Genomic DNA, 18,473 nt, shown 5'->3' with positions numbered 1-18,473 from the left:
CCGAGTTTCTAGTTGTCTGTCACTGATTCTCCATACCACTTCCATTCATTGTGCTACTTTGGAACAGTTTAAGTGAACAATGAACAATGTAAGCTAGAGTATATAATTGATGATATCAAGATAACTTCAACATTTTCAGATAAATGGCCTTCCAATTTTTGAATGACCAGTTTTGAAGAAAGGTCATCAAACCTGTGCATTTGTTGTTTCTTGCTGAAAATGCTGTCTTACACTTCTCAGTTTCATCTTTTTAAATTTGTATCCTTTATTTACATCTTCAAACAGGTCGGGAGCTATTAAACGTTCACCCTGCCTTCGCCACTTCCTTTGTCACTTGTGCAACTCAATACCTCGGTCTATATCCTACCAAAAACATTAGAAACATAGCAAGAACAGGTGTAGGTCAGCCCTTTGATCCTACTACACAATTCAATATTATCATAGCTGATCTTTCTCAATGCCTGTCAAGCACCTTCTTCCTTAGTTTTGGAAGTGTTCGTGTGTCCCACATTGAACCACCTCAGAACCTACACAATTGTTGTGGAGACACAAGGAACTGCAGATGCTGGTTTACAGAAAAGAAACAGGGCTGGAGTAACAACGGGTCAGGTGTCGGGTTGGGACCCTTCAGACTAATTGTAGTGGGGGGAGGAGAAAATTGGAAAAGAGGTGGGAGTGGGATAAAGCCTGGCAAGTGAGTGGAAGCAAGATATATGAACAGATGTAAGTTTTAGTCATGTTGCCAGGGCTGGAGGGAGTATTTTACGGATAGAATGGGTAGGTGGTTGTGTCATCACTGGAGTAAAGTAGACTATGAGGTAACCCTAGAGGTTTACACAATTATTTCTCACTTAGTTGGTTCCTATTTTCACCTTTTTACTCATCAGGTTGCAGTACTGGTAGTCTTTGTATGTGTGTCCCCGATTATCACCTTCCAGAACCCTCTCCACCACCCTTCCATCCCCCATATGGTTCCATCAGCCTTTTTTTCCTCCTTGCCTGCTTCTACCTATCACCTTCCTGTCCTTGTCTCCTAACTCCACCCACCCTTCCTCCCTACGGGCTTTAGTCTGCCCCATCTCATCTTCTCTTTAGACTGGCTTTCTTCCCTCCCCTCACTCAGTTTCTTCAGCTGTGTTTTTTTTCCCCTCCAGATTCCAACGTCCACAGTCTCGTATTTTAGTGACATTAGTGGACGGGAAATGATTGTCAATACTGTTCAATCTCCCCGGCCCTATGTCTGAGCTTCGGATGTTTTAAAGCACTTTAACTTTGTCACTCATTTGAAAGTTGATAACTTGGCTCAATGCGGCATTTTCTTAGGAAAGCATGCGTGATCAGCCTAACTTGTATTCAGAACTGAGGGATGAAGCTTGGACTGCAGCTTCCTTGTATTGTGTGGAAGTATCACTGAACCACGACAGAACATGGAAACATATCAGTGAAAATTTGGAAGCTGTAAATGGAAGCATAATCATAAATGGATCCATATGTTTCTTTCTTTTTCCCCCAAGATCGCCTAATTTTTAATTTAGAATCAAAGAATGGTCACAGGTGCAGAGGGAGGCCATTCCGCCCCTTGTGTTTACACTGGTCCTCTACGGGAGCCAATCGGTAGTTCAAGTCCCTAGCCATTCTTCTGTAGCTGGACAGGGTTACTTCTATTCACTTTGTGCACCACAATGGAACTTGCCTCGGTACACCTTCAGGCAGTATATTTCTGATGGCAACCTCACATTTTTTAAACAAAAAAAGGCACTTTCACTCTTAATGCTTTTTTTTTCCATCTGATCTCTAGTCCTTAATCCCTCCTCTTCGCCTTTTTTTAAATCAAAGCACCCCTCTGTTTTTTTCTGACAAAAACTGTCCTGGTCTTTCTAATCCATTCTGGTAACAGTAGTTTCTCATCCCAGGAATCATTCTTTTCTGCCAATGACCCACGTTGCCATTGTGTTACTTAATATATTCATTCATAGCTGCAATGGGTAAGTTTATAAAGGATGAAACCAAACTGTGTAACTCATTAATGTCTCTTTGTAGGAGTTGATCCACAAGCATTTAATAACTATGGCACAGATTGACCAAACTGAAAATCCAGGTAAGATTGGTCAACCATTTGACTCTGGTTTTGTAGAATTCAACAAGGGTCCCTCCAGTGTGTTATATGTTTGAAAGCTATGCCTATCGACTTTACCGGCTTGAGTTATTTTGGAGTTGTACCCACTCCAGCTTACATTCTGGAATCTCTTGACTTGCTTTGACCAGATCAGTGAGGTCATTCTTACTAGCTGAGACAGTCCTAAAGCTGAGCAACGTGGTATCCAGTGGCTCCTGCCCAACAAATGACATGACATGGTTTGGAGCAACTCCCATTCGCAGACCTCCTTTGAAAACCCTTAGCAGAAAGCACAACCCATGTTCCAGCTTTCCCATGTCGTTTTTATTTAGTGCTTCTGAATTTCAAAAACATGACAATTATTTTGTTTTTTTAATTGTGAATAAATAAAAAATATTAAATAGTGCAAAAAAGCTAATTAAAATTAACTATTGTTTAAAGAAAACAAAATTTCCTCCTCTTCATTAGCCCTGCAGCCAGTATTCAATTAAATTTGTGCCATCTCTTAACCTAGCGAGAGCAGATGTCCCAGTGTAATTGTTAGGCAATCTCAGCAAGCACCTGTTCCATCACTGGACTGCATGTGGATTCTGGCAAAAGAGCATAGCTGGAAAATCGCAGGCAGAGTTTTGCAGGGAAATCGCCAACAGGATTTGATCATGAAACTCCATTCCATGATTCCCAAATGTATTGTCCTGCTGGTAGTGGAGGAGAAAACGTTCTACTTCTTTAAAAAAAAATCCTCTAAAAAAAATATCCTCAATTATTGTTGCTGAAATTTATAATTATATACGTTGCATTGTGTACTTTTGGGTAATCAGCAAGTAAATAATACTACAGGATTATTTATTTACATTCTACAAATTTAAATTGTGCACAGAAGGTGTTCTTACTGGTGCCACAAGACCAAGCACTAAAAGTAGAAATAATAAGATTTCAAGTTTGTATAACTTTCTGATTTTATGTCATTTCACACTACTGAAACTGGGGCATTATTGCACAATAATTAAGAAATAGTTCTCATCTTAACCATCACATTGCTCCAATTAAACAAAAAATGGAAACTTATTCACTGCTCCCAACATAGATAGATGTACGTTGGGTTTTGTAACTTCAGTAAGCTTTTCACTTCTGTGATTAGTAAATATAATATCTGCATGTTAGTTTATGTGAAGTATAGTGTGTGAAACATAATCAGTTCTGTCAATTTTTGGTTAAATGTTGCATTCAATTTGGTTTGACAATAGTTTCAAAATTGCGGGAACTTTTATTAGCATCTACAAAAGCTCTTGTCATTAATGTAGATAAATGTCCCAAAGTTCTTCCTAATGGCACAATCACGCACACTAAAGGACTCATCTCATCCCGCACATCACTTGTTTGCCCTTCTGCCCTCAGGAAAGCGTTACAGGTCCATCAAATCACACACCACAAGATTAACAAACAGTTTCTACCCCAAGGCCATCACCACTCTGAACTCTACACTGAACACACACCCCCCATAGGCAATATTTTGTACTGCCACAACACTGTACGGTGAAATATTGCACATTCTGACTTGACGAAGTTTTTCTTGTCGTTCTTGGTGTTTCCATTGTCGTTATTATTTATCTGTTACGTTGGAGCTCCGCTCGACAAGTACGCCTGAAATTTTGTTGTATGTATTTACAATGACAATAAAGTATTATTATTATTATTATTATTATTATTATTATTAATCAAAAACATTAAGCCAAAGGTGGTGTCATTAAAAGTGATATTGGTTAAGAAATTGTAATTTACGGAAAGTTTTAGTGGTAGTCCAGGAGGTGGAGTATTTGGAAGTGAATTCTATTGGCTGAGATTCAGGTGATTGAACGTTTGGTTACTAGCAGCAGAGTGAAGAATTTTGGGGTGAAGATCTTAAGTTGTGAGTCTTCCTTTCAAAGTTACCTGCACTTTTCTTAGAAAACAAAAAGGTGAAATATCCAGAGTTCTATCCATCAACTATTTAACAATTTAACTTTAAAAGACAGGTGTGTATGCAGCGATGGAGAGTGGGATGGAGAAAATTATAATCTTTAGATGATATCTATGTTTCTATATTTACCAAGGAGGTTAATGATGGATGTCCATGAAGGGCACTGTTAGGATTGTGAGCCTGAAAGATTTATAGAAAGTTAGGATAATGTTAAAAAGAGGGAACCATAATATTTTAGTCCCCGTGCTCTGAAATAGGGTTACATGTTTTTCCTGTGCACAGGAATCTCAATCCCTGCAGTCACCTGGCTGAGTTTAGTTTAAGAATCTGTTGGACTTTTCTGGTCTTTTATCACTCAACTATTTTTGGTCTTGGGCTTTATATGTGCATGACTGTAGATTGCAATAATGTATAGTTTATAATTGCTTTGTTAGCTATATTAAGTATGTGGCTGGTCATACCTGGTTATTAGAATAATCCGTGATCTTCTGCTTTAGGGTTTCCAACTGAAGTGGACAGCTACCACAGTCTTTTTCCTTTGGAACCCCCACCAGCCAACCGGCTACAAAAAACGAGTAATTTTGGTTTCATTACATCATGTTACAAAGCTATAAATAGCAAAGACGATCTGCCATATTGCCTTCGCAGGATACATGGTAAGGAAATTTGAACCTTAGTCAATGTGTACTCTTTGCAGGTATACTGTTAAGGTTATTTTGAGTAATTATGTATTGCAGTAAAATCTTTCCATTTTATATTTGTATGTTCAAATCAGAGATATCATTGATCATTAGCAGTTTGGAAAATTTAAATAACATGCTATAAACTTATAATTCTATACTTGCTATATTTGTGTAATTCTGTGCGGTGGCACTGTGGTAGAGTTGCTGCCTTACAGCACCGGAGACCTGGGTTTGATCCTGACTACGGGTGCCATCTGTACTGAGTTTAACATTCTCCCCGTGATTGCGTGGGTTTTCCCGGGGGCTCAGGTTTCCTCCCGAAGTCCAAAGACACACAGATTGGTAGGTTAATTGGCTTTGATGTAAAAATTGTAAATTGTCCCTGGTGTGTAAGATGGTGCCAGTGTGCAGAGATTGATGGTCGGCGCTTACTCGGTGGGCTGAAGGGCCTGTTTCTGTTCTGTATCTCTAAACTAAACTGAACTTTTGGGGTTTTATTGAATGTAACCATCTGAAAGGCACTATAGTTTAGATCTATGCGCATAAAGCAAGTTCAAACTGTTTCAATTTGGTTTGAGTCCTTAAGATTAGCTTAAAATGCTGAGGGATGGGTCAACATTAAAAAGGCATTGTTTTAATTTGCTTTGATTACTTTACAGGCTTTCGACTTATTAACACGAAATGCATGGTCTTAGTAGACATGTGGAAGAAGATACAACATTCAAACACAGTAACACTTAGAGAGGTATTCACTACCAAAGCATTTGGAGAACACTGTGAGTAGTTAAGAATATTCCAACCCATCTAGACATATGAATTTGCTCATAATTCTTTAACATCTGATTTGAAAGGAACATAACATATAGATTATATCTGAGGTAATTTTTCTTTATTTCTCTTGGGAGATCCGTTTTCAAATTAACGTTTATTTTTAATTGCTTTCATAATAACTCATATTGACATTGTGGTGATGCATAATACAAGAAGTCTGGGGGAAATTTTGGTGTAAAATAACTCAAATTCATACACATTTTCAACTTAACTAATTTTTCTGTAAGTAAATATTAGCATTGAACAATAGTGCATACATCTCTACATAAGTATTTTTATGTGCAGGCATTTTTACATGATTTTACATAATTTTATGGAAGAGTCAACTTTTAACAAATCAGAGTGGCAACAGTGTGCAGTCACTTTTGCTTTCACTTTTTCTTGAATGGCAAGAGCACTTGACTGCGCTGACCTGCTGTTTAACTTTACTTCTGACTAAATAGTTCTATGATTTAAGTTAAATGCCTGCTTGTCAGAAATGTTTTCTTTTGTCATATTGCCATGACCGTTAAAATTATTAATTAAAAATCCTGGAATTGGTATGTTTAAAATAAACGAGCAATATAAAAGCATAATGTTCAAGATTTTGTGAATTTGTCAACTTTCCATCATCCCAATGAAAAAATTGTTAAAGCTGAGTCTCACGTTGCGAGTTGACACAAGAGGTACCCCGAGTGAAGGACTCATGGTTGTGTACGAGATTGCAAGTGTATGATCAAGAGTTTAACCCGAGTTCCCACGGGTATGACAAGTTTGCCGTTTACTTGTCATTTCTGCGATGTTCCAAGTTCGTCTCCCGAGTTACTCTTGAGCCAATCCTGATTGAAGGTTTATTTTAATAAGCAACAGTGTTAAAGAAGACCTCTCCATCCTGTGGCTTTGTTTTAAAGATAGAATTCAGCGCGGCCGCATCTATTGATGTGACCTACAAAGGGCAAATGTGCACCATCCAGTGCCAGAGCAGTTATACTTATGATTTGTTTGAAACACAGGTTTGATATGTTTTAATTGAATTTACTGCCATGTCTACACACTGCGGGGAGACGGGAGATTAGGGGTCGGTGTCCGTTGGTCCAGACGTCTCTGGCCACCCCCCTGGACAGGAGCTGAGATTGGGAACTGTACCGCCCTTGCCCCTTCCCTCTGCAACTGCAAACAACCCCACTCTCCTGCTCACCTAACCCACCCATCCCCCCTCCCCCACCTTTCCCTCACAACTACAGTCCCGTCCCGACCCCCTGGGAAACTGAAGGGAGCGACTGCCCCGGGGCAACTGGCACTGACCTGCTGGCATCGCCGACGTGAAGACAGTGCAAAGCCCCCGCGCCGGTGCAATGGGCGGGGAGCTGGAGAGGGGAGGGAAGGGGTGACACACATGCCCGGGAACCAGAGGGGTATAGGTGGGGGTGGTGACAGATAGGGCCAACAATGATTGGAGAAAGACAGAAACACCGACGTACAAAGGAGACCTACAAAAGTGCATGATCTTTCTCGCGTTATGGCAGGTGATTGTCGCTGGGAAACTGAAGGGAGCGACAATCTGCTGCTGCCTGCCCGCTGAGTTAAAGAGTTCCCACGGTAGACTCACGATACACTAAGATAAACGCACGGGCCACTACGTTCTTACAACGAGTTAAAATGTTTCAATTCTTAACCACAAGAGTAAAATTGACTCGTGGAAAATTTTAAACATGTTTGATTTTTTGCAAGAGTTGACAAGTTTCATGAGTACCTGCCGTTAGCGCCACGAGTCTCTAAGTTGCGTCCACGAGTTCCGTACTTTAATCGTACAATATTACCACGAGTTTTAACTCGGGGTACCTCTTGTGTCAACTCGCAACGTGAGACTCAGCTATTAGGTTGAGTGGAACTGTACGAATCTAGTTCTATCAATTCTCGCTGGTCTTATAGATGTTTCTGGTAGCATTCTTACAAAATATTAGATAAATAAAATAATATCTAATGAAATTCTACTAATGATGATAACAACCCACATATTTAAAGGACCAGAGAGATGCTACCAATGTTGTCTCCAATAAATCCTCCAATGCCACTGGTAGGAGGATAGACCAGCATCACCTTTCTCTTCCAGACCAACATCCTGAGAACTGAGGCCCTATTTATACACCCAACTACAATAAGCAGGACACATTACTTATTTGACTGTTACCAGACTCCTGGAACACACACAACAAAAGATTACCATTTAAGTAGACAATAGAAACAATCAATGATGTTCCCATATGGTTTTTATGCAAGCCTAATACCTACTTACTTGTGAAAATCCCTGTTCCAAAAACATATAATGCAGATAGCACATCTGGATAACATTGAGAATCTTGAGTCCTTTGGTTGGGGCAAATGGTGTTCACACTAAAAGAAGTACATCACCTCCCTAACGTCCACCTGCCAATCCATCCTGCCCCATCATTGGCTGTATTAGCCTCTTCAGAATCCAGGATAATTCATGCCTGTGTCTCCCCTGTGAAGCCCTGTAACTATTATGTATGTTTAAGTGAAATCACTTCCCATTCTTCAAAAAATAGTGTTGATCTCCTCCACGTAATCTTCCCACCATCTCTGGGAATAAGCTGGTGGACTTTCACTGCATTCCCACTATCATGTTCACTATTAACAATTTGGACGAGAATATAATTGACGGTGTAGTGGACAATTAAGTTTATCTAGAGATCCTACAGCATTTGTTTTGTGCTCAAGACTCCTGCAGTCTCTTGTGTCTCCATTACCATGCAACTTGTCAACAGAGACGAGTTGGGCTAAAGGATCTGTTTCTGTGCTATATAACTATGACTATAATTTCTTTAGTTGCCAAAGTGGTCTCTACCTTGTTTATTTGATGTACTATTTCCTACTTGTCAATTTTTTTTCCAAGATAAGCAAACATTTGAAACTTGGCAATTTACTCCTCGTGAAATAATTTTTGACCTGCAAATTTCCTGTATAGACTTTATTTGCTTTTTCCCATAGCACTTGTATTTGCTTATGACTTTCATGCTGGAGCAGAGACGATGATGAACAGGCACTTCAATGACCCCAGTGCTGATGCCTATTTCACGAAAAGGAAATGGGGTGAGCACCAAGTACATTATGTTGTAAAATAAAAATGTCAGATTCATTTACTGATAATTAATTCCGAAATAAGCATCGGAAATGAAAAATAAGCAACAAGCTACCTGAAGAAGCAGTTGAAATTTTTCTCTGTGATTGTAAGCTACTTGGTTTTAACTGACCAATTCTGGTAATATCACAAACTGACTAACTTTTCTGGATCTGGTAAGTAAATCTGAGCAAAAATTGTTCTTGAATTTCTCTGGATTTTAATTCTGAAATGACTGGTTTCCACAGTTGGCTAATAATAAATGCATTAAAAAATATATTTTGACATGTTTTAATGTCAGTATAACCCAGGTTTTAGAAAGTAAAGTGTTTAGAAACCTGTTAGATTTCATGTGCATCTCTTAAAATTGCTGAGAATTGTTGCAAGATGCAGATTTTATTGCACCTGAAGTGGCATGAATCCAGGGATGTTACTTTAACAAGGATGTTATATTATTTGAAAACAAAAGTGAACTAAAGGAAAACCAACACTGCTGGAGTAACTCAGCGGGTCAGGAGCATCTTTGGAGAACATGGATAGATGTCGTACAACCCTTCAGACTCTGTATGAAGGAGGATCCCGACCTGAAAAGTAACCTAACCATATCCCCCGTAGATGCTGCCTGATCAGCTTAGTTACTCTAGTACTTGGTTCTTTTTTATAAACCAGTGTCTGCAGTTCCTTATGTCTCAAGTGAACTAAAGGAATAGAAACTAAATTGCAAGCAAAGAAATAAACCTGTAAGATAAATGCCTTGCCACTCGTTGCTGTGATACGAAAATGTAGTTGACAGTTGAGAATTGAGACTCGTGGTAATGTGGTTAAGTCGCATGAATCAGAAGCTATGGGTTTTCAGTAGGTTTATCTTACCAGCCCATCTGCTGTCCCACTCCATGGATTTTATTTGTAAGGGATGTGGTCACAAATTGTCTCCCAGTTTAACGTGATCACTGCAATGCTTAAGCTTCAACTGATTCTTATTTAGAACACCTGCACAAGCCTAATATTGTGGCTGCCTCTGCCATTTACAAGCCTAATATTGTGGCTTACTCTGCCATTTAAAACTCTGCCTCCTCCCCATCTATCACATCCAACAAAAATGTAGTTCATCACCTAAAAAGGCAGAACAAAAAGAAATGAATGGAATACAAATTGTGCTGCAGCCAATTAATGTTTGTCTAATTAACCAAGCACGTTGGTTCATGATTAGAAGGTCGCTACTTTGCCAATATTTCCTCACCTGTCTATCTGGTTTCTGCTCACTGGTGGAACTGCTATGATGACTTATTTTTTCGAATGAACATTGAATGTGACTTTGAATTACCTTGCTGATTAATCTAGAATTCCTGACTGGGGTTAAATACCTCTAAATTAATCTATAGACAGGGAACGTATGGATGTTTATTTTGTAATGTCAGCACCGCTGAAATGCTGATCAGCTATGTTATCTATTAATGATACTAGCATTTATTTCGAGAGGGTTTATATACAAAAACAGGGATGTAATGCTGAGGCTCCAAGGTGCTGGTCAGGCCGCATTTGGAATATTGTGAGCGATTTTAGGCGCCATATCTGAGGAAGGATGTACTGGCTCTGGAGAGGGTTCAGAGGAGGTTTACACGAATGATCCCAGGAATAAGTAGGTGAACCGTTTGACAGCACTGGGCCTATATTTGCTGGAGTTTAGAAGAATGAGTGGGGGCCTCATTGAAATGTACAGAATAGTGAAAGGCTTGGATATAGTGGATGTAGAGAGGATGTTTCCACTCGTGGGAGAGTCATAGAGGTCATAGCCTCCCAATTAAAGGACGTTCTTTTAGGAAGGCGATGAGGAGGAATTTCTTTCGTCAGAGGGTGGGAAATCTGTGGAATTCTTTGCCACAGAAGGATGTGGAGGCAAAGTCAGTTGATATATTTAAGGCAGAGATAGATAGATTCTTGATTAGTACGGGTGTCAGAGGTTATGGGGAGAAGGTAGGAGAATGGCGTTAGGAGGGATTGATTGAATGGCGAAGTAAACGTGATGATTCGAATGGCCTAATTCTACTATCACTTATGTTCTAATGATACTTTGTCAAGGAGAGAGAAAACAAAAATGCTTGCATTTATATATTTTTAGTGGTCTCAAGATATTCAAATGTTTCAAATCTTTCACAAAATGATAAAGCTGCTTACAAAAAAAGTGTATTCAATTTTGAAGAATATATGAGGGAAAAGTTGAAGTTTTAGGCACCTATATTATTTCTTGTTCAATTTTGAACTTGTTGGGAAAACCTTCTCGTTACCCATCCAGACTTCAAGATTCTGAGAAGGGTCATCAGCACATTACATAAAGATAAAAACAGAATGCTAAAAAATTACCCATCCTCTGTGGAGAACCATAAAATATCAGAATTGGAGAGTTTTAGAGATGAAACTGTTTTTCTGACATAGGGCAATGGAGGAAATTAAAAACAAAAAGGAAGGTCTGTTATAAAGTGAAAGGCAAGCAAAATTAAATTCCAAAAGGAATAATTGTTTTCCAGATATTTGAAAATATGCACTATTTTGCTACTACCTAACTGCACATTGGCCAGAAGCCAGTCAGATTCTTATTCCTTTCATTGATGGTGTTTTAGTCTCTTCACTTAATCCCTGCTTATACCGTACTAAATATCTTGAATACAAAAGGTTGTCATTGTTGTTTTCCCTAGGGCAGCATGATGGACCTCTCCCTCGCCAACATGCAGGTTTACTGCCAGAGTCACTGATCTGGGCCTACATTGTCCAGTTGAGCTCAGCACTGCGGACCATTCATACGGCAGGACTTGCCTGTCGTGTGATGGATCCAACCAAGATTCTTATAACTGGTAAAACCAGGTAAAACTGTAAGCTATACTTGCTTTTTTTCTGCCTTAACATTCAAATACTTGTTCAGTTTTTGCTGTTGTTCGACAAATATTGTCAAATAAAGTGTTGTGTTTGTAAAGTATCTTTCGCAATGTTGTAAAGTACTTCAAAAATAATGAAGTATACTTTGAAATGTTTCCATATTCCAACTATAACTACCAGGCAGACAATTTTCACATTGCAAAGTCCCGCATCTTGTAAAGGTAAGGTCAGAGTCATACAGCACGGAAGCACACACTTTGTCCCAGTCAAGATGCCTAACCGAGCTAGTCCCATTTGACATTGTTTGACTTGTATCCGTCTCAACATTTCCTATCCATTTACTTGTCGAAGCATCTTTTAAATCTGTTATGGTACCTGTCTCAATTACCTCCTCCAGCAGCTCGTTCCATATACTCAGCTGAAGAGAAAAGGTTGCCCCAGGGGTTCCTATTAAATCTTTTCCCTCTCGCCTTAAACCCATATTGTCTGGTACTTGATTTTCCCAACTCCGTGTGCTTTCACCTTGCCTATTCCCCTCATGATTTTATATACCTCTAACATTCTCCCCACAACCTCCTGCACTCCAAGGAATAAATTCCTAGCCTGCCCAACCTTTCCCTACAGCTCAGGCCCTCGAATCCTGACAAATTAATTGTAAATCTGCTCTGCACTCATTCCATCTTAAACAAAATACTTGTATATTATTTTATTTAAGTAATTTTGAAAGAAGAGAAATTGACTAGAAAATGTGCGGTGTAAATAAAACTTTTTCAGAGAGTAGATAGTATGTTATCAAATTGTCCTAATTAGTTGTGTGTTGTAAATTTAATGAATAGAATCACTGTTGAACTAAAGATAAGCCACTGTAAATCCAAAAGCAAATAGTGACCTAACTCGCTGGAGCAGTGGAATGCTATAACATCCGGGTATCAACAGATTTTTACACATTTTTATATTGAATCAAATTACAAATTTCTGACTTTCCATTTTCACTGATGTAAGATTGGTTGAACAGACTGCAGTTCGCTTATTTATTTATTTTTTAACATCAATATCTTGAGCTATGTGATGTTTAGAAATGTTTTAAATTGCCAGCTGAAATCTCATTGAATAAGTCAAAATCTGGATAAAGAACATTGTTAACCCATAGTTTCAAAAAGTCGTAACCATAAAAAAAAAAAAATTAATTCACTATAAAAATGTCTGAGTCCAATTTTTTCCCCCCATCCCAAGGTTACGTGTGAATTGTGTTGGGATTTCTGATGTCTTAACTTTTGATAGTAGTCAAAATAATCCACTGGGAATGATGCCTCAGTATCAGGTGAGCACACTATTTTTACAGAACCTATGAAAACTATTGAGACAATTATTGTTCCAAACTGATTTTCTTTTAAAGCAGGCTTCAAGGTGTAGCTCTCTTTTGAGCCAAATGTTGAACATTAAAGTAGGTTTTTTTTTTCATGAAGTGGCAATTTTTATTCTCATGCAGAACTGCTAAAATACAAAAGGGTGTCGTTTTAAAACACATATTCACACAGTTCACCCTGTTCTGCAATTCAACTGATTTTCCGCGTCTGGGGACGAAGCACTATAAGCCATAGTTATATTTCATATACGGTGGTATCCAAACATACTTCTATTAATTTGCAAATCAGTCATCGATAAAGTGAGGAAAAAAATACAACGTGAATTGCAAATTATTCAAGTTTGCTTCCACGTCTGCAATTAGATCTGGAAGTGTGATGTCTCGTACCTAACCTCTTCATTATTTTCAGGAAGTTTATGCAGTTACAAATCAATTATCTATTAAAATAACTGGTCATAAAACTTGTAACATCATTGTGATAATGTGAACAATCTCTAGTAATCACGCTCCCATATCCCGCTAGAAAACAATAAGTGTGTAAGAAAGAACTGCAGATGCTGGTTTAAATCAAACGTAGACACAAAATGCTGGAGTAACTCAGCGAGACAGGCAGCATCCCTGGAGAGAAGGAATGGGTGACGTTTCCAGTCGAGACCCTTCTTCAGACTCTGAAAAAGTCTGAAGAAGGATCTTGACCCGAAACGTCACCCATTCCATCTCTCCAGGGATGCTGCCTGTCTCGCTGAGTTACTCCAGCATTTTGTGTCTACCTTAGAAAACAATAAGTATGGTATCTCATGACTTCAGGCTATGTATTGTTCTATGACTTTAAAGAAAATGTTAAATAGTTTGAGACAAAACAATTTTAATTTTTCCTCTTTTGTTCTTTTTCTTTCTGTAGAATTGACATTGAATTCATTCTCTTCTGTTCTCCCCAGAGTTATTTCTCAATCATTTAACCTTATTGTTTTGTCCTATTGTTCAACAAGGTCTCAGATGCGTCATTTACTTCAAATTTGGTCACTGTTAGCTTGTAGTTAGAGCAGGCTTAGAACTCACTAGCATCCTTTAAGAAACCCAATCTCACACAAGCAAGTATAACTAATGGAACATGCTCCATTCCATTAAAATTGCCTTTTTTTTAATGAAATAAACATACATATTGGCTGATATAACAGATACACTTTACTTCAAAATAAAATTTTCTGAGTGTAAATCCTGGTTGCATCATTGCAAATTATTGCTACATAAATAATGTGGAGATAATTTATTTTCCATATGCAAAAGTAGTTTAAGCATATGAGCCCCATTACAATCGATTCAAGTGGACCTTGTTAACAGGCAGCAAGGAATATAGGAAGAAGCAGCTGGCTAGTTATTTTTTTCCATGAGTTAAAGAAAAATGAACTTTGGACAGAGTATAATATTAATGCAATAAAAACAGTGTTGGAGTAACTCAATGCGTCAGGCAGCATCTTTGGTGAACGTAGATGACGTTTCAGATCAGTTCCCTTCTTCTCAACCCACAACGGCAACTATCCATCTCTTCTAGAGATGCTGCCTGATCTGCTGAGTTACTCCAGCACTTTTTCTGTAAACCAGCATCTGCTGTTCCTTGTTTCTCCAGAATACAAATGCAGTTTATATTATAAAGAGTTAACCATTAAACTAGTATGTATTTACCAGGATGTAATTTGATTTCCATTTGTATTCCTGCACCAGCAAGCCGATCTAATATCTCTTGGAAAAGTGGTTTTGGCCTTAGCATGCAACTCTGTGGCAGGAATCCAGCGAGAGAATATACAAAAGGCTATGGATTTGGTGTCGCTTAATTATTCTTCAGACCTGAAAAACCTGATTTTGTAAGTTGCTTGACAAATCTGTTCCTTAATTAGAATAATCTGGTCTTCTATTTTCATTGAAATATGCTAAACTGCGGTTGTATGTTCTGCCAACACTTTGTTTTCTTACTTCATATACGCAGCTGTCATCTTGTCTCATTTCATGGACAGGAAGAAAGCGAAACATACAGTTTAGTTCACCAAAAAAGCTGCTGCATACTAGAACAAGAATAGATTTCAAATTTCAGATCTGTTAGTTTTCTATAATTTAAAGCACTGGTGATAATTCTTTTTGTCTGAAAAGTTGGAAATATGAATTTCTGTTTTGTGAGAAGAAATAAATTGATCTAATGTCAGCAAATAACTGATTTACATTTTTGAAGGACCTGTACTACTACTGGCAGTAGCTAACTTGTGGCAATTGAGAGCAAATCAAGCAGCATTGTAGCTCGTATCTCCTGGAACTGAATTTGGGAATATTCAGTATGAAGAATAATTGTAGCCCTCAGTAGCTCCACAATATCATGCCCCCATCTACTATTAAAACACAAATGCGCATTCATGAAGTGAAAGACCTGTGGAACACCTGGGTACTGCATTATCAACTACAAACTAGTGGGGATCTTTTGCATGGGTACAAGTTCCGCTCATTAATCCACCCAAGATCTATCAAGTTTTGGGAAAACTGAAAGGAAATTAAATTGCCACCTCTACACAAATTGAAAGTATCCGTAGATTCTCAGCCTTGCCTAAAACAGAAATTGCATTTTTTTTTAAATGTGCATGTATTGCACCGTATACATGGGACTCAACTGATTAGAATTTGATTTTGCTGTGTCCCACCTGGACTCTCACCTATTTCTTCCCTTCCACCTACATTCCTTCATCTAGCTTCACAATTTGCAGATCTTCAATCTTGTTTCACACCTGCCTTTTCATCTCCGACCTTTGTCCAACCATCTGCCTATCAACCCCCTCCCCCACTCCTCCCCCCAACTGTATCCACCTATTTCTTGCCAGGCTAGTTCCTGCTCCTCCTCTCTTCCTGCTTTCTACCCCACCCCCCCATACAATCAGTCTTAAGAAGGATCAGGCCCGAAATGTTACCAATCCATGTTCTCCAGAGATAGTGCCTGATGTGCAGCGTTTGTCCTTTGTTCTTTTTTGTAAAGCAGCATCCTTGTATCTAACGCCTTTACTGTGTTTTTGAAAATTCTAGGTATTTGTTGACTGATCAAAATCGGCTACGCAGTGTAAATGATATTATGCCAATGATAGGTGCACGATTTTACACACAATTGGATGCTGCACAGATGAGAAATGATGTTATAGAAAATGATTTGATGAAGGTAAAAATTCAAGCATTAATTTGCATGCACACAAGTCAACAGTAGCTTATAATACCTAATTTAAGGTGGTGGTTTTCTTTAAAGTGTCCATTGTAGATGCCATTACATATGCAGTTTTGCTTTCTATACAAAAGCAAACACATCCAGTCAGGAAATTGTATGAAATTTTATCCCTGAAATGACTTGTTCCATTCATTGTTCTTGCTACTCCAAGACACCTCTGTTCATTATCGCTTTCTGATTGTCATCAGTATGTTTCTCTGTTAACTAATCTTTCATTGTGCTTACAAAGATAGGGCGTCTCTTCTCGATAGTTAACCAAGATCTAGCTTCAAAAACGGTTTGAGCAGCAGGGTATTTTCCATGGCACTTCATTTTCATTTGTGATTGGATGCTTCATACATGATCGCATCTCTTTACTGGCTCAGCAAGTGTTGAAAGCTCACCAGCAATCTTTATAATCAGCTAGCCCAATAGCAATTTAATTTTTTAACACCTATTTTTCAGAGCCAAACTGTATTCTATCTTTATGAATAGTTGTACGAAATGCATTTACTTGCGCAGAAAGCAGGCTTTCCACGCTGAAAATGACAGCAGGATTGTGATCAGCTGGCAAGTTGACAGGAATGGTCAATGCTGTCTAATGCAGATGATTATTATTATGATTCATTGAAGGTTAACAGCAGGATTTTGATCAGCTGTGCAAGTGGGCCGAGAAACAGTTAATGGAGTTTAATGCAGAAAAGTGTGAGGTGTTGCATTTTGGAAAGACAAACCAGTGCACAACCTTCACAGTGAATGGCAGGGCCTTGGAGAGTGTTGTAGAGCAGAGGAATCTATCAGTGCCGGTAATTAGTTGTTGGTGTCCATTAGAAAATGGTGTCACAGGTAGATGGGTTGGTCAAAAAACTTTTTATTCATTGGCCTTCATCACTCAGAGTGTTGAGTATAGAAATTGCGATGTTATGTTACAGCTGTACAAGACATCGATGAGGTGGAGTATTGTGTTCAGTTTTAGTCACCTTGCTATAGGAAGGATGTTGTGAAACTGGAAAGAGTGCAGAGAAGATTTATAAGTATGTTGCCATGACTTGAGGGCCTGAGCTATAGGTTGAGGTTGGGCAGGCTGGGACTTTATTCCTTAGAATGCAGGAGGCAGAGGGGTGGTCTTAGTGATGTATAATATTGTGAGGGGAATAGATAGGGTGAATGTAGAGTCTTTTATCCATAGAGGGGTCCCAAGAACCAAAAGTCACAGATGTAAGATGAGAGGAGAAAGATTTAATAGTAACCTGAAGGTTAACTTTTTCACACAAAGTAGTGGGTATACGGAACAAGCTGCCAGAAGAGATAGTCGAGGCAGGTATTTCCAAACTGTCATTTAGCCTAGATATTTAGAAGCTGTAATTTTTTTCTGAACAACTGCCAGCAACAAACAAATAGAAAATACTGCAGCAATCAAATAGAATATATTGCCGTATTGGTTATCTTGGATTCAATGCCATAATCATTATCTTCAAAGTAAATAGTTTTACAAAGTTAATTTCCAAACCATGCGCTGTATGGGGTTATTAAGATTTAAGAATAAAACACCACTGATAACAAAAGATTGGTATTAAGTATGTAATAAATAATGGAATTAGCTCTAAGTTCCTCACACTTCCACAATAAGGTTCTGGTTGTTTTTCATCTCACTGCCACTAATCCCTTTTATTATATATTGATAATATTCTTTAAAGCAAAAGATGGTTGAGTGTGCTGTACATTCATCTACAGTTTTCTTTTTTTATCTCATGGTCAACCCTCCATCTGCTGACAATGTTCTGGTTCCCATCACACTACCACACTAGTTTAAACTCACCCAAGTAGTGGAAGCAAATTTCCATGCAGCACTATACCCCTCCAGTACTGGTGTAACCAGATATTTTTGCATACGTCCTACCTGCCCTAAAAGAGATCCCAATGATCCAAATATCTGAAGCCTTCCCTCTTAGACCAGCTCCTTCATCATGCATTTGACTCCAATTTTCCCATTCCTTGCTAGCACGTGAGGCAGAGAATGATCCAGAGATAACAGTCCTGCTTTTCAACTTTTTGCCTAACCTAATTTCTCAGTCATACAGGTGGAAACACTGGTCAATTTGCCCATGCTGACCAATATGCCCACCCTTTGTGTGTGTGTGTGTGTAAATAAAAAAGAAGTCACCCCTCGGGTTCTTATTAAATCTTTCCCCCTCACCATAAACCTATGCTCTTTCTTCCCTTACTTTGGGCGAAAGGCTGCACTTAGCCGATCTATTCCCCAAATGCAGGACTTCATCTCTCTTCCTCATTATGC

General features: G+C 38.6%; 2 protein-coding genes across 2 annotated transcripts in view; one reads left to right on the top strand and one right to left on the bottom strand.

Moving 5' to 3' along the window:
- The window catches only part of LOC129698055 (uncharacterized protein K02A2.6-like), a 198,828-nt gene that overhangs the window by 149,977 nt on the left and 30,378 nt on the right, over window positions 1-18,473 (bottom strand). The gene's annotated exons all lie outside the window — the stretch shown is intronic.
- Window positions 1-18,473, top strand: part of pan3 (poly(A) specific ribonuclease subunit PAN3) — a 76,245-nt gene that overhangs the window by 50,181 nt on the left and 7,591 nt on the right. Inside the window, exons 8-15 of the mRNA XM_055636893.1 lie at window positions 2,041-2,098; window positions 4,574-4,732; window positions 5,419-5,535; window positions 8,579-8,680; window positions 11,402-11,567; window positions 12,813-12,900; window positions 14,668-14,807; window positions 16,006-16,135. Of these exons, the coding sequence (XP_055492868.1) occupies window positions 2,041-2,098; window positions 4,574-4,732; window positions 5,419-5,535; window positions 8,579-8,680; window positions 11,402-11,567; window positions 12,813-12,900; window positions 14,668-14,807; window positions 16,006-16,135 (960 nt within the window). The remainder of the gene's footprint in view (window positions 1-2,040; window positions 2,099-4,573; window positions 4,733-5,418; window positions 5,536-8,578; window positions 8,681-11,401; window positions 11,568-12,812; window positions 12,901-14,667; window positions 14,808-16,005; window positions 16,136-18,473) is intronic.

Source organism: Leucoraja erinacea, chromosome 6, assembly GCF_028641065.1.
Source record: "Leucoraja erinacea ecotype New England chromosome 6, Leri_hhj_1, whole genome shotgun sequence".
In the NCBI taxonomy this organism is placed as follows: domain Eukaryota; kingdom Metazoa; phylum Chordata; class Chondrichthyes; order Rajiformes; family Rajidae; genus Leucoraja; species Leucoraja erinaceus.
The sequence above is the reverse complement of the archived record's forward strand: the minus strand, read 5'-3'. Positions and strand labels throughout refer to the sequence as shown.